General features: G+C 44.0%; 1 protein-coding gene across 2 annotated transcripts in view; it reads right to left on the reverse strand.

The window, feature by feature from the left end:
• Prr14l (proline rich 14 like) overlaps positions 1-15,026 on the reverse strand; it is a 69,285-nt gene extending 54,259 nt beyond the window's left edge. For both annotated transcript variants that reach the window (XM_055623851.1, XM_055623852.1), the window contains exons 1-3: positions 14,906-15,026; positions 12,602-12,760; positions 4,083-4,641 (exon numbers count right to left, since the gene is read on the reverse strand). In XM_055623851.1, the coding sequence (XP_055479826.1) occupies positions 4,083-4,556 (474 nt within the window). In that variant the 5' untranslated portion in view covers positions 4,557-4,641; positions 12,602-12,760; positions 14,906-15,026. The remainder of the gene's footprint in view (positions 1-4,082; positions 4,642-12,601; positions 12,761-14,905) is intronic.
• Positions 15,027-16,313: the final 1,287 nt, after the last annotated feature.

Genomic DNA, 16,313 nt, shown 5'->3' on the forward strand with positions numbered 1-16,313 from the left:
TATCTGTCCCATCTGCTGCACCTTTTTCAGGTATTTTTTCTCTCCCTAAGGTAAAAAAAAAAACAAAAACTGGGTGGTAGTGGTGCACATCCTTAATAACAGCACTAGGACGGCCAGGGCTACACAAAGAAACCCTACCTCTATTACATTTCAAAACAGAACAAATGGCTGTGGTGCCTATTTAACACACCAAAGTGGACCTGGCCTCCAGGTTCTCCCAGTATCCCTCAGTCCTTGCCTGTCACAGGGCCTGACTGGCACACCCTGCTCTTTACCCTGAATTCGCCGGCCCATGAGCTGGGCTACCTTTCCCCCACAGCTTCTTCCCTGTATAATCCAGACATTTTGGTTACCTGCCATTTTGTACCTTTGGCCTCCTGAGTGCTGCACCTGGCTCTTCTCTCTCTTCCCCTCTCTCTTCCTCTGCCCTTTCCCACATGGCCCAGCTCAGTCTGGTCATGTCTACTCTGGCCTCTCCCAGATGTCTCTGCCTCTGGCTATGCTCTCCCTTTTATCTATAATAAAAGTTTTCCTCCACCATTCTCAGGAGCAGTCAGTCCTTTCCTTTTTATTTCTTTTTTCTATTCAGCCTCAAAAAAAAAAAAAAAAAAAAAAATCATGGTGCTGGACAGACAGTTCAGTGATCAAGAGCATTTGTTGTTCTTGCAGAGAACCTGGCTGTGCCTCCCAGCAGCCACATGGTTGCTCACATCTATCAGTAACTCCAGTTCCAAGATCTGAAGCCCTCTTCTGCCCTCCATGGGAACCACGCACACACACTGCATACATACACATATCACTATATTCACACACATAAAATTCAAAAACATGTCTTAAAATTTGTGTGTGTGTGTGTGTGTGTGTGTGTGTGTGTGCGCGCGCGCGCGCGCGCATAAGCCTTAGTGGGCTTTTCCTCATCCATTACACAAAAACTAGAGGCAACTGAAGAAAGCTGGGAGCAAGAGGAGTGGTCTTCCTCAGGGAAGAGGACACCGATTGGTTGTCTAGTACCAATGGCCAGTCCTGAAAACACGTATACAAGTAATACTATACAGACTTAATAGGTTATATTTAGAAATATATATGCATGCAATAATATGCATGTAAAAATAGGTATGATAAATTTGAAGGAGAGAAGGGACAGATACATGGGAGAGTTTAAAGCGAAGAAAGGGACGAGGGGAATGTAATTAGAGTATTATCTTAAAAATAAAAAATAAAGCCAAGCGCAGTGGTGCAAGCATGTAATCCCAGCACTCAGGAGGCAGAGGCAGGCAGATCTCTGTGAGTTCAAGGCCAACCTGGTCTACAAAACAAGTTCCAGGACAGCCAGGGCTACACCTGGAGAAACCCTGTCTCAGAAATCAAACATACAAAAAAATTAAAAACAAAACAAAAATAAAATGTCTTAAAAAATTTTTTCCCAATGAAGTATTATTCCTCATCATAGACACAAAATGACTAGTTAAAAGATTTCACACCTCTGACACAACTCTAGAACAAGAAAACAATAATTCTTTGTTGGTTCACATTTAAATTTTTCAAGACAGGGTTTCTCTTTATACCCTTGGCTGTCCTGGGCTCACTTTGTGGACCAGGCTGACCTCAAACTTGGGAGACCCACCTGCCTCTGCCTCCCTGAGCTCTGGGATCAAAGGTGTAACAATCATGAGATGAATCTTTCAGTCATCATGATGAGTTTACCAGGCTTGATGGTGCATGGGATGCCCATAGCCCCAGCACCGGGCAGTAGAGGAGTAAGGATCCATACGTTCAAGCTCCAGCTACAGAGCAGAGCCAGCTTAGCCTGGGTGGATGGCACCCTGCAGCAGATCAAACATGAGAACACACATTAGCAACACCTAAATGTGTCAGCCGCTGTGGTGCACAGTGATCCCAGCACTCAGGGAGGCAGAGGCAGGAGGATCTCTGTAAGCTGGAGACCAGCCTGGTCTACAAAGTGAGTTCCAGGACAGCCAGGGATACACAGAGAAAGAGAAACCCTGTCTTGAAAAAAAAAAAAAAAAAAAGATTATGTATGGTGGCATAAGCCTTTAATCCCAGCACTCTGAAGGCAGAGGCAGAGATAAATGAATCTGAGTTCAAGGCCAGCCTGATCCAAATAACAAGTTCTAAGATGGCCAGGACCACATAAAGAGACCTTGTTTCAAAACAAAACAAACAAAGAACTTTCTTTTTTTAAGGCAAGCTATTTATCTATAAAGTATATGTTGCAAATATATTCTCTTAATTTGTCTAGCATTTTGCTTCTTTCCTTCTTTTTTCTTCTCTTCCCCTCCCTCAAAGACAGGGTTTCCTTGTGTAGCCTTGGCTGTCCTGGACTCACTTTGTAAGCCAAGCTGGCCGTGAACTCCCAGAGATCCACCTGCCTCTAACTCTGCTGGGATCACAGGCATGCGCCACTGTGCCTGGCTTCTTGGCTTCTTTCTTTTTTCAAGCCAGTCATGCTATATAGCTCTGGCTCACCTGGTATTCTCCATATAGCCCAGGCTGGTAATCTTCCTCCCAAATAATGGGACGACCACCATGCCTAGCTTCAGCTGCCTTTCAACTATGTGGTCATCTGTCAGTTTAGCAAAAGTTCTTATTTTAAAGACATCCTATAAACCTGGTTCTAAAAGCTCAAATGCTATACAAATAGTATGCTTCCTTGTCTGAGAGGCCTGCAATGTGTAGGCTTCCAGAGGCTTTGTGACCTGAAAATGACTAAAAACTACCGCTACCCTACGCTGTCCAGTGAGTCTAACTGTGCCCCGTAGGATCACTTCTGTTGGCTAGCCACCTAATTGTTGGAAGGCTCCTCTTAAATCTCCTGAGAAGAGAGATTTGGGGGGAAAGAAGCATGTACGCTCTTCTCGATCCAGATAAGGCAGTTCTGTTACTCAGATGAAGAACGGCCTGTCTTTACATCAATTCTATAGATCCAATTCTATCCAATTCTGTTTTGTTCACTGTGGTGCTGAGAATCACAACCGGAAGGGCTACATGTTCTACCGCTGAGTCCATTAAGTCAGGACTAACTGACCGGCTAAAACTGCGGGTGTTTCTTGTTTTGCTTGTTTTTGCACAACTAGGGGCTATAACTGATCCTCCCGAGTGTTAGCCAGGCAAGTGCTCAGCCACTAAGCTAAATCTAAGTCTAATCTAAATCTAAGTTTTCTCCAAGTACTTCTTTTGGAATGAAGTACAATCTTGGCTACATGAGGCATTAAAGGACTAGCCTGGGTTATAATATAAGAAAGAACTTGTCTCAACAAACAAACAGACAAACAAGAAGCTGGGAGATTTAGAAGAAAATGATAAAATAGTACAGAAGTTGATAAACAGCCGAGTATGGTGACTCATGCCTGTAATCCCAGCACTTGGGGGCTCAGGGAGGCAGAGGCAGGTGGATCTCTGTGAGTTCGAGGCCAGCCTGATCTTCAACCAAGTCCAGGACAACGAAGACTACATAGTGAAATCCTTTCTCAAAAAAAACAAAACAACAACAAAAAACCCACAAAAACCAAACCAAACAAACCTTAAGTGTAGTGTAAGTGTAAGCTCACACATCACATGCATGCATGGTACTCAAGCAGGCCAGGAAACAGCACAGAAGGCCCTAGAATTAGAATTACATAAGGTTGTACAAGTCTCCATGTGATTACAAAGCCAAGCACGGTAGTCCCAATACTCAGGAAACTGAGGCAGGAGGATTATCTTATATTAAAGGCCAGTCTGAGCTACAGAATAGAGACCTTGTCTCAAAAACAAAACCAAACAAAGTAAAACTAAAAAAGAACTGGTTTTCTGATTCCCACTTCAGTCTCTCATGAAGCTCATCTCTGTTGTCCTAAAAAATAAAACTTGGCTGGGAATAACAGCTCAGTGGTAGATTGCCTGCCCAGCATATGCAAGGCTTGGCTCTGTTACCCACCATTTCATGGGGGGAGGAGGAGTTTTTTTGGCCTGAAAAGCCAATAGTTAGCTTCTGTCTACAACATCTGTAATTACCATGAGGCGTCACTCTGCAGCACCATCACTCACAGCCAACTGATCTGAATCAAGATCTCACTCCTTACCTGACCGGGGCAGTTCCTTTCTTTAGCAGCTGTGGAATGCTGGCATGGATCTTCCTTTGCTCCCTCACAGCAGTCTCTGAAAATTGCCGCCTGGTCTCCTTGCTCTCTAAAGACCTTTGGTTCCATGTTCTTGGGGCTCTCTTCCCTATCCAAGATCTCAAAAGCCATAGGACCTTTTGCTGCGGGGTCCACTAGTCTGCACCATCCAGTCTTGCCCCCACAATCCAGGGTCTCAGAGGTTTCTTCACAGCAACCTTCTGCATGAGTGCTCTGCGGCTTCAGGGGTAAGGCCCTACCAAGACCCACATGAGAGCTTGAGGCTCCGGGTTTTACATCTGGAATCATACTTGGCTCTTGCTCAGCATGAAGCTCTTTGGAGACACTTCCTGAGAGTTCAGAGTATAATTCCTGTACCACAGCAGGCATGGAGGACTCGAGCGGAACTGGCTGAGTGTCTACTCCAGATGACAGCATGAGGGCCGATGAGATTATGGAGACGGGTGTCTTTTACATCAGTCGTTTACCAACACAGATCAAAGGAAGGATATAAGTCTAAAACCTTGACAGGGTAAAAGAAAATGGCTTCAGTACACACAGGTTAAAATATGGAAAACAGATCCAATGACACCAAAATGTCTACTGCTTTGGTAGAACACTATATATCTTAATCTTCAATAGGCATGTCTTGATCTAAATTCAAATGCTGCCTTGTGAATATTCTCAGTTTAAATGTCAAGCAGGGAATGTAGCTTACTGATAGAGCTTTTACTCAGGGTATATAAAACCTAGTTCAAGCCCCAACACCACTACAACTAATAACCACTGGGTATTGTGGCTCATACTTATCCATTATTCAGAGGCTGAGGCAGAAGGATTGACACAGTGTAGCTATGTTCATCTACACAGATACACATAAATACATATAGTATTTAACTGCCAGGCCTCATAATGCATATCCTTAATCCAACTACTCAGGAGGCAGAGGCAGGCAGATCTCTGAGTTTGAGACAAGACTGGTAATATAGTGAGTTCTAGGCCAGACAGGGTTCTGTAGACAGAACCTATCTTTTTTTAATTGTTTTTAATTCAGAAAAAAAAAATTTTTTTTTTTTTTTGAGCAAACACAGGTGAAAATAAGACTTGACCATGTAAGCTGGGCATGGTGGCGCACACCTGTGATCCCAGCACTCTGGGAGGCAGAGGCATGTGGATCACTGTGGGTTCAAAGCCAGCCTGGTCTACAAAGGGAGTCCAGGACAGCAAAGGTTATACAGAGAAATCCTGTCTCAAACAAAGACATGACCATGCATCCAAAAACAAACCTGACATCAACTAGAAAATAAAGGTGCTTCTCTACCTGGTTTCCAGACATGAACCTTAAACACCTTGTTCACTGATATATTCCCAGAGTAGGGACCTGACATGTAGTAATCACTCAGGGTTTTTTGTTTTGTTTTTTTTTAATTTATGTGTATGTTTGTGTGTGCACAGGTGCACAGGGAGGCCACAGAACAATCTTCGGTGTCGCTCTCCGAAACACTTTCCACCGCCTTTGAGACTGGGTCTCTCATCTAGAGCTCACCAATTAGCCTAGACTGGATGGCCAGGGAGCCCCAAGGATGCTGCAGGGATGACATCTGGCTTTCGAGACAGGGTTTCTCTGTATAGCCCTGGGTGTCTTGGAACTCACAGACCAGGCTGCATTCGATATCACAGAGATCTAGCTGCCTATCACCTGAGTGCTGGGATTACAGCTGTGGCCCACCACTGCCAGGGGAACACTTTTGGTGAATGACTATATGCTGAAGGATATTGATTTTATTTTGTTTAATTATTTATTTTTACTTTTTTCAAGGCAGGGTTTCTCTGTGTAGCCCTGGCTATCCTGGAACTCACTATGTGCACCAGGCTGGCCTCGAACTCAGAGAGCTGCCTGACTGTTTCCCAAACGCTGGGACTAAAAGCATGTGCAAGCACCACCCTGCAGTATAAATTTTTAAGACATTTACTTTCTTCTTTGAAGGAGGGTACTGGAAAATGCAATTCCATTCCTTTACATGTTTGAGGTCTATCTACCCAGACAAACACAAGTTCCTAACTAACCCAACTCCTTTAGCAAAATCCTTGCCGACTTTCTTTCAGCTTCTTGAGATTCTCCAAGAATTTTTTTAGGCAACACATGTTCAATTCACAGAACAGCCCTGTGAGCTAAGCAGAGCCACTATCATCTCCTCATTACAGATCGTAATGACACCTGAGGAGGGCTCTCCAGAGGACGTCACTGTGTTGGAAGTTAAACTGTACTGAATGCTAGAAACAGGCTATTTGCAGCAATATTTTATGAAAGTACTTTGTGGTACTAGAGGGATGAAGATATAGCTCAGTGGTTGTGCTTGCCTAGCAAGCTTGATGACCGTAGGTTCATTGTGTGTGGGGGGGGGGTGGGGTGCACACACTGCACATGCTGATTCTCCATACTTTTTCTACCCTAAACAAGACAGGAGAATATTTCTGCTTGTTTTGTTTTTAAGACAGGCCTTCTCTGTGTAGCTTTGGCTGTCCTGAAACTGACTCTGTAGACCAGGCTGGCCTGAACACAGAGATCCACCTGCCTCTGCCCCTCAAATGCTGAGATTAAAGGCATGCACTACCACATCCATCTTACACATCTGTGTAAGGCCACACAGAGAAACCCTGTCTCAAAAAATGGGGGGGGGAGGGAAGAAACAAACAATCAAAAATTGCCTAAACTGAGTGCTGGAGAGATGGCTGTGTTTATAAGCACTTGCTGTTCTTGCAGAGGACCTAGATTACAGCTCCCACATCAGGTGACTCACAACCATCTGCAATCCAGCTCCAGAGGCTCCACACCCTCTGGCCTCTGAGGCTACCAGCATGCTTGTGGCGCACATACACTCATGCAGGCACACACAAACACACTTCTTTAAAAGAATGAGTAAGAACTGCCTAAATCATTAGGCTCACGGTTAGTAATTCTAGCACTTAAAAAGCTGAAGCTAGGGGCTGGAGCGATGCCTCAGAGGTTAAAGAGCACCTGCTGCTCTTTCAAAAGTCCTGAGTTCAATTCCCAGCAACCATATGGTGGCTCACAGCCACCTATATAGTGAGATCTGGTGCCCTCTTCTGGCATGCGGGTACACATGCAGGCAGAACACTATAAATAATAAATAAATCTTTAAAAAAAAAAAAAAAAAAAAGCTGAAGCTAGGAGAATCTAGGATCCAAGCAAGACCAGCCTGGGCAACTTACGGAGATCTGGTTTCAAAAAACATGAAAGAAAACAAGAAAAAGAGAAACAAAAAAGAAAAAGAGAGAGAGAGAGAGAGAGAGAAGAAAGAAAGAAAGAGAGAGAGAGAGGGAGGGAGGGAGGGAGGGAGGGAAGCCCTCAAGAGAGATCCACAGAAGAAACATGGCAAAACCAAAAACCATAGACTCTCCATTTAGAAACAGTGCTGAGGGCTAGAGCCATGGCTCAGCAGTCAGGGGCACTTGGTGCTCTTGCAGGAGTACCTGGTCAGGTTCCAGCATACAGATGGTACATATACACACACTCAGCACACAAACACGCAAACCACAGAAACTAAAAATAAATAAATATCTTTAAATAAAGCATGGACACTAATTTATTCCTTTTAGAGTTCAAATCTTCCCTTCTCCTCTAGTTACAGGTTATTTCTGAAGGCACTTCTGATTTTAGGCCACTTGTCTATATATGTAGAAGTTAACAGAAAATAATTGGAATTTCTATTTGATGCCAAAAAAAAAAAAAAAAAAAAAGGTAGGAAATAGTCAATTTTAATTTGGTTAAAATTCATTTTCCTAGTTATCACAATGAACACAAATTGAAGTAAGTGCGGGAAAAGATACTGTAGTGATGGGTCACAGAGGTGGCTCACCAGTTAGACTGATGACCTCAACCCAATCCCTGAGACTCACAAGGTGAAGGAGAGGACCAACCCCAAAACTGTCCTCTCACCTCTACACATGCTCATATTCACCTCTCTCCTCTCTCTCTCACACACACAGTAGAAGATGATGCAAAAAACAAGTTTATGCCCCATGGAAAGGAGCACACCTGTAACCAAAGCACTGGAGAAGCAGGACTGAGTTCACGGCCAACCTAAGCTACAAAGGAACTCCGAGGAAAACCAAGTTTATGGATGCACACAGACTCCTTCAATCTCTCGAGTCCCCTTTATGTCCTGCCCACCAGGGGGGCATAGGTGTTCTTAAAAGCTAATCCATAACTCTCTTCTAAGTTTCAAATCTTCTATGACTTCACCTTTCCCTGAAGCCTCTCTGCTGAGGAGAGCTGGGGCTGGGGCTCAGTGAAAGTGCTCACCTAACATGGAAGAGCCTGGTCAAAGGATGAGAGCATGGCCCCTCGGTGCTCTTCACAGGATCAGACTTAGGTGCCCAGCAACCACACTGAGCACATAACCTCCTACAGCCTGCGCTAGGGGATCCAATTCCTCTTCTGGCCTCTGAGGGGATCATGTGCATGGCACAGACACACACATACATACAAATAAATAATTTTTCAAAATTGGGGAGGGGCCAATCCCCAGCACTGAGGAAAAAACATAACAACAACAACAGGGGAAAAAAAAAAAAAAGCTAACCACGGTGCTGTAAACCTGTACAGCACCTGGCAGAGGCAGGCAGATCTCTGAGTTCAAGGCCAGCCTGGTCTACAAAGCAAGTCCAGAACAGCAAAGGCTACACAATGAAATCCTGTTTCAGGAGGAAAGAAAAAAAAAAAAAAAAAAACTCTAACAAACTATTTCTTGTCAAGCACAGACAAATCTATAGAGATAAAGTGGGGATAAGAGTTTTGCCACCACAAAGTGACAGAGAATGCAGAGTTCCTTTCTGGAACTGTTTTGGGGTTGGAGAAATGGTTCAGTGGTAAGATTGCTTTTCTTACAAAGGACCTGAGTTCAATTCCTAGCACCCATATGGCAGATCACAACCACCTCTACCTTGAGCTCCAGAGGACTCAATAACCTTGAAAGGGAACTAGCACACATACAAAGAGACAGAGGCAAATGGATGAGCTCGAGGCCAGTGTGGTCTACATAGAGAGTTCAAAGCTACCCAGGGATACACAGTGAGACTTGGCCTCCATTATAAATAAAAAAACAAACAAGCAGATAAACAAATACATAAAAGAAAAAAGTTCTAAAACTAGGGCTTGAGAGACAGCTCAGTGGTTTAGGGCAATGGATGTTCTTGCAAAGGACCCAGGTTTGGTTCTCAGCACCTACATATCAGCTGACTTCTGTTAATTCTAATTCCAGGGGATCTAATGCTCTTTTCTGATGCCTGTGGGCACCTGCAGAAAAAAAAAAACTCAAGCACAAAAAAGTCTTTTTTTAAGGAGTTCTGAATCAGGTGTGGTAACATAGACCAACACTCAGGAGGTAAAGAGGATCCCCTTGAGTTCCAGGACAGTCTGGTCTACATAGTGAATACTAGTACAGCCAGTGCTATGTAGAAGACCCTGTCTCAAAACAAAACAAAACCTAGCAAAAATTAAATTCTAAAATTGATTACAGTAATGGCTGGTCAGACTTAAGAGTTTAAACAGGTAAGTTATGTGACCTTTATATGTATGTTTACATGGCTTTTTTATTTGTTTGCGTTTTGGCTTTCCTGCTTTTTGTTTCTGTAGTGCTCAAGATTAAGCTCAGGGCTTCAGAAATGCTAGGCTAGGTTGCTCTGCCACTCGGCACCAAGTCCAGTCCATATGACCCGCACCTTAACAAGACTGACATTTGAGATGGAATCTTTAATAGCTCAATTGTTCTGCATACTTTATCTTTACTGTGTGCGTATGAGTATTTTCCCTGCATGTAATGTATGTGTATCATGAAGGCCAGGCACAGTAGTGCACATCTTTAATCCCAACACTCAGGTGACGGAGGCAGAGGCAGAGCCAAGCAGATCTCTGTGAGTTCGAGGCCAGCCAGGGCTACACAGAGAAACCTTGTCTCAAAAATACAAGAAAAACCAAAAAAAGTACACGAAGTCTGATGTGTTTAAGACAACACTCCTTTATACAGAGAGTTCCAGGCCAGCCTGGGTTACATGAGAACCTGCCTTAAATTCCCCCTAACGAACCATGTATTAACAGAACTGTCTGGGTGAAAAGCTCAACAATAGCTCACTTGTATGCTGTTCTTTAGTGATTATAGGTCTCAGCTGTGTTTCAGCAGAAAGCACATGGTTAGAAGATGAAAGACTCTGGGTTTGAGCAAAAGCAACACAAAAAGCAAGCAAACAAACCAACTTACATTACATGATTTTCCACTAGTCTCCAATATCTAAATACAAAAGGCTGCTTTAATCCCAGCACTCAGGAGGCAAAGGCAGAGGTAGGTGGATCTCTTTAAGTTCAGGGACAGCCTGGTCTACAAATCAAGTCCAGGACAGCCAAGGCTACTGTTATACAGAGAAAATCCTGCCAATGAATAACTATCAAACAAACAAAAAACCTAGCAAGGATTAAGTCTTTTATTTTACCAATCTTTCTCATTTTCAGCCCTTTGTCTTAACTATCAAAGTTTTTAGATTAAATTCTTAAATAAATTTGTAGTAAAAAGAAAGAACAAGTAACATGTTTATAAACTATGGACAGGGATTTATTTACAACTGAATCCTCAATGACTTCTATAAGGAAGCTACTGGGGAAGGATACCAGGTCATTATCTAGTTTAAGGTTTATACAAAAATTAACCATTGACTTAAGAATGACTCTTACCAGGCTGGAGAGATGGCTCAGTGGTTAAGAGCACTTGCAGCTCTTCCAGAGAACCCGAGTTTGATTCCCAGCATCCATACAGTGGCTCACAACTGTCTATGATTCAGTTCCAGGGACTGTGATACCCTCTTGTGGCCTCTGCAGGTACCAGGCAGACACAGAGTACACAGACACATATGCAAGCAAACACTCATATATATAAAATTTAAAGCCAGTCAAGGTTGTGAATGCCTTTAATTCCAGCACTCAGGAGGCAGAACGGATGATGATCTCTGTATCAAGGCCAGCCTGGTCTACAGAGTGAGTTCCAGGACAGCCAAGGCTACACTGAGAAACCCTGTCCTGAAAAGCCAAAAAAATAAAAATTTTAAAGATTTATTTATTAATTATGTATACAGTGTTCTGCCTGCATGTGCACCTGCAAGCCAGAAGAGGGTACCAGATCTCACTATAGATGGTTGTGAGCCACCATATGGTTGCTGGAGGTTGAACTCAGGACCTCTGGAAGAGAAAGTGGTGCTCTTAACCACTGAGCCATCTCTCCAGCTGACTAAAAAAAATTTTAATAAATCTTTTAAAAAATGACTCTTGCCATCTGCATAAATAAGTATTATATTGTTTAGGGAATAAATTTATTTCAGACTTAATTAAATGTTTGTACAAAGTATGAAGTAACATTATTCTAATAAAAGATGAAGTTTATAACAAGCCCACCCATCCCAACACCAGGGAATCACAAAGTTCCAGGTCATCTGGGGCTACACAGTGGAGTAACAGGCTATACAGGGAGGCCTTGTCTCAAATTAAAGAAAAGGGGGCTGAGAAGAAGGGAGAAGAGAGATTTTTGAACTGACACCAACAGCTGACCTCTCCTCTGTGTCAAATGCAAAACTCTACAGGGAGTAAGAGCAATCTCTCAGATGTCCAGGGGAAAGCCAGTATCCCTCCCTATTCTGACTCTACTCACTAGTGCACAGCCTGGAATATCTTCAGTTGAAATGAGCTGTCCTGGATGCAAAATGACCAAGTTAAAATAATCACCCCTCAATGAAAAGGATAATATCTCTCTTTTCCTCTTTGTTTCAGTACACACTACAGACAGGTATCAATAGGGGTATGAGGCTCAAACTAATGCCTTCAGTAGATACTCATGGGCAGTTAAGGCAATTCAAGAACACTTTACATACAAAAAAGACAGAAAGCTTTTATTTGGTGTGCTTCATTTAATTTGAAAGTGTGAACTCCAAGCCAGGTGCAGCAATCCATGCCTGTAATCCCAGCAATGGACTTGGGAAGATAGAGGCAGGTGGATGTCTGTCTGCCTGGTCCACAAAGCAAGTCCAGGACAGCCAGGAATACACCGAGAAACCCTGTCTTGAAAAACTTAAAAAAAAAAAAGTATGAACTCCTACCCTACCAAAAATTAGACACATGGCAAAACCAGTAAAGGATTAATTAACATCACAACTCTCTATGTCATTAAAATGTATTTTACCATGCCAAAAATCCTACAGTGGCAACATTTCTAATTATTCAGCTTTCCCCCAAAACAACAGTTCTGGAAGTAAAACCTTAGAGCAATAAAGCAAAAACAAAGCAAACAAATCAAACAAACAAAAAAAGAAAGCAGAAAAGAAAACCACATGCCCAATAATCCCTTCTCTTTAACTTGAGCGTAAAGAAGCTGTTAACAACAGTGGGCACTGCCATGCTTGTGTCAAGGAACAATACTCACAAGAATGATCAGGCCCTGAGACGGTCACAGCACTCCTTTCACCTTGAGAAAAGGGCTTGCTTTTCCAAAGATTCAGATTCTGCAGCCAATCCCTCCATAAGGGACATTCAGACACTGTAGCCAATTCTTCCATGAGGGAATTTGAAGAAGAGGCCTCTTCTTGAGGGACAGAAAAAGAAGAATCTTTTAATGAGATCTCCCTAAACGAGATGTTTAGGTGGCTCACACCTGTGATCCCAACACTCAGGAAGAGACTGAGGCAGGAAGACTACTGAGGACAGAGTGGGATACACAGCAAGTATCAGGCCAGCTAGGACTACAGAGCAAGACTCTGTCTCAAAAGAAAAACAGCAACCACCAAGCAAGATCTCAACACAAACTGAAAGCATGAACAGCAAGAGCATACACTACACAGGACCCAAGGTTTTGGGTTTTGTTGTTTTCTTTTCTTTTCTTTTTGGTTTTTCAAGACAGAGTTTCTCTGTGTAACAGAGCTCTGGCTGGCCTAGACTTGATTTGTAGACCAGGCTGGCCTTGAACTCACAGAGATCTGAACCTGCCTCTGCTGGGATTACAGGCAAGCGCCACCATGCCCAGCAGGACTCAATTCTTAAACATGAACTGTGCAGGGAATCTCTAAGACATCAAGCATTGTTTCCTTTCTCTTTTTATTAACATGCGGGAAAAAGAGGCATCTTTCAACAGGTGAAACTAAAAACGCTCTTGATAGATATTCACCATGAATGAAAGATTTTTCACGCATTTATCAAAAGGAAAGGGGGAAAGCAGCCATCTGCACCATGCACCACTACACATGCTGGGCAAGGATAGTCTTATTTTTCTTAGGAGAGCTGGAGGCTGCAGAAGCTGTGTAGATAAATGGAAGCTTTTGTTGTTGTTGTTGTCATAAAAGCAAGTGAAGGGAGAGGAGATCTAGACAGATTTGGTGGGCAAAGGAAGTCTGGCTTCTGGCCTCAAGTTTCCCCTCCCTCATTAAGAATCTTAATGGGGAGGCAAGAGGATCAAAGGTTTGGCTATATAGTAAATTTGAGGCCAGCCTGGGCTACATGAGAGTTTGTCTCCAAACAAAACAAAAATCTGCACATGGTGGTGCATGCCTGAAACAGCAGTGTTCTGTAAGGTGTGACCAGAGGATTATCAGGGGTCAGGGGCTGGAGACTAGCTTGGGCTACATACTGGGTTTGAAGAAAGCCTGGGATATATAGTGACCTTGTCTCAAAAATAAGTAAATAAATAAAGTGCTAACCTGTTTCCAAAAATAAATTTTTTCACTAAGGCTCTCTTTGTTAACTTGAGGAGTACAGTAAGCTAAAAGAGGAGAGGAAGTGCCCTTTATTTTAGGAGTGAGGGATAGCCTTTCTGTAGGAAAGAATGGGTAGAATATTTGTGATAGAGGATACATTCATGCAAACACCTGCTTCTTTGAGAACATGGCTTTTCTTTCTCAACGAATCAATAGTAACAATTGACCAAAAGTTCACTGTACAGTAAGCACTTTCACAAACCTTCCCTTTAGTCCTCATGACAATTTCTGAGGGGAAAAAGTACCCAGGTTACAGATGGGCTGCAACTGACAGGGGATAAATCAAGGTCACAAAAACGTTAAGTGAGAGACACAAACTTGCAAATATCACGCTCCAAAAGAGGAAGAGAAGCTCAATGAACACTAATAGACCTAATAAAAACACAAAAAGTAAAGCTCCCTTGGTGGACATGCTTGGGGGATGGGGAGAAAGGCTGCCTTGAAATACCATAAACTCAGGGCCTTCCTCTATCTTTCAAATGAAGAAGGAAAGACAAATCTGTTTCCTGCAGAAAAGAAAGATACCTCTGTCACTTTTAGGGAAGTTGAGAATCTTCTTCACTTAGAATACGCTGACCAAAGTGGGGGTCGTTTGGGGGTTACCCCTTAAATCCTCCTTAGGATAAAGAATTCCGTTTGGCACAATAAACGGGTCTCCCTTCGCTGACAAATGGACCAGCGCCAAGGAAAGGCATATGCCGACCAGGGGCGTCGTCCTCTCCAAGGAGAGAAGTTGGGGGGTCCCCTGCAGATGGAAGTTGAAAGGGAGCGTCTTTCCCCTGGAGCCAGGACTCTGAGAAGCTGTTTTCTACCAGCGACGAGGGGCCTAATCTCCTGGATGTCTGTGGGTGTTTCTGTCACTATCAACGCTGCGTCGGTGCCCTTCAGTGCCCCGAAAGGCTGGGGGCCCGGACCCCCTTTAGTCAGCACCGTCCGGCGGAGGACCACCAGGGCGTCGTGGGGCCGCCAGGGCCTCTTACCCTAAGGCCTGTTCCGCGGCCCGTGCTCATCCCGCCACCTTGGCCTCGGCTGCCTCAGTCCCCGCTGTCCCCGCCGCCGCCAACTCTACCAGATCTTCAGCGGCCGAGGCCCGAGGGCGCTCCGGCCTCCACCACTTCTACAGTCAACCCCCCCCCTCCCCACCGCACTTCCTCATCCGGGGCCAAAGCCAGCCATGCGGACGGGTCCTGATCCCGCCCACGCACCGCGCGCGCGCAATGCGGAGGGCGGCTCTTCCCAGCCGGTACCTCCACCCTCTGCTAGCTCCAGGCACACTCAGTCCCGCCCCCCGCGCCTCGGCTCTTAAAGGGAAACGCACGCTTTGGCCCAGTTTCTGCAGCCAACTGTTATGCCAGCGCTGTGATCCCATCCCTTTTTCTCAAAGTGGATGGTTGCTATTCTAAGGGCCTGTCTGCCTCTCTCCTGGCAGATCGTGTGACCTTTTCATAACTGCCGTCAAAGGTTCAGGTTCGCACCATTCTCCTGCGGCTTCTAATCACACTGGCCACGAAATCCAAAAGACACCGCTTTAGCGTTGAAAGTAGGTCATTTCATCGCTTTTTATTCACACCACCTCAGGAAGTGTCTGGCAGAAATTAGAATGGAAAAAGGGGTTGGGAGCGGATTAGGTATGTCTATAGAATTTAATCAACTGGCCCTAAATCACACAGACATGATTTAAATAGACACCTATGGTTTCCTGAGGCTCATCAGCCTGGCAGGAGATGGAGGCTTTGGGTGAAATTTATAATCACTTTTTCTCTGTTAAGATCTGCAGAGAGAACCTAGGCATCACTGTGCACTCCTTTAACCCCGGCAGAGACAGGGGAATATGAGTTCGAGGCTAGCCTGGTCTACACAGTGAGTTCCAGGACAGTCAGAGCTATAGAGTGAGACCCTGACTCCCATTAAAAAAAAAAAAAAAAAAAAAAAAAAAATAAGAATCTGTGAGAGGCTAGAGAGAAAACTCAGTGTTAAGAACACTTCCTGCGCTCCTAGTGCAGCCTTGATGGGAGGCTCACAGCAGCCTGAAACTCCAGCTCCACACCTCCAGACCCACACTCAAATATGCCATACACGTACACATAACTTAAAATAATAATAATATTTTTTAAATGCAGCAATGCTCTGTCTGCATGTACACCTGCATGCCAGAAGAGGGCATCAGATCCCTTTATAGGTGGTTGTGAGCCCACCATACGGTTGCTGAGAACTGAACTCAAGGCTCCTGGAAGAACAGCCAGTACTATTAACCTCTAAGCCATCTCATCAGCCCAAAAGAAAAAAAAAATTTTTTTTTAAAGATAGCTATGATCCAGTGATCGTGGTTTTGCCTTAGTGGTTTTTCTGTTTTTCTCAGCGTCAGAATTGGAAACAAATTTCTATGCC

This window comes from Psammomys obesus, unplaced genomic scaffold (assembly GCF_907164565.1).
Source record: "Psammomys obesus unplaced genomic scaffold, mPsaObe1.curated_primary_1811, whole genome shotgun sequence".
Lineage (NCBI taxonomy): Eukaryota > Metazoa > Chordata > Mammalia > Rodentia > Muridae > Psammomys > Psammomys obesus.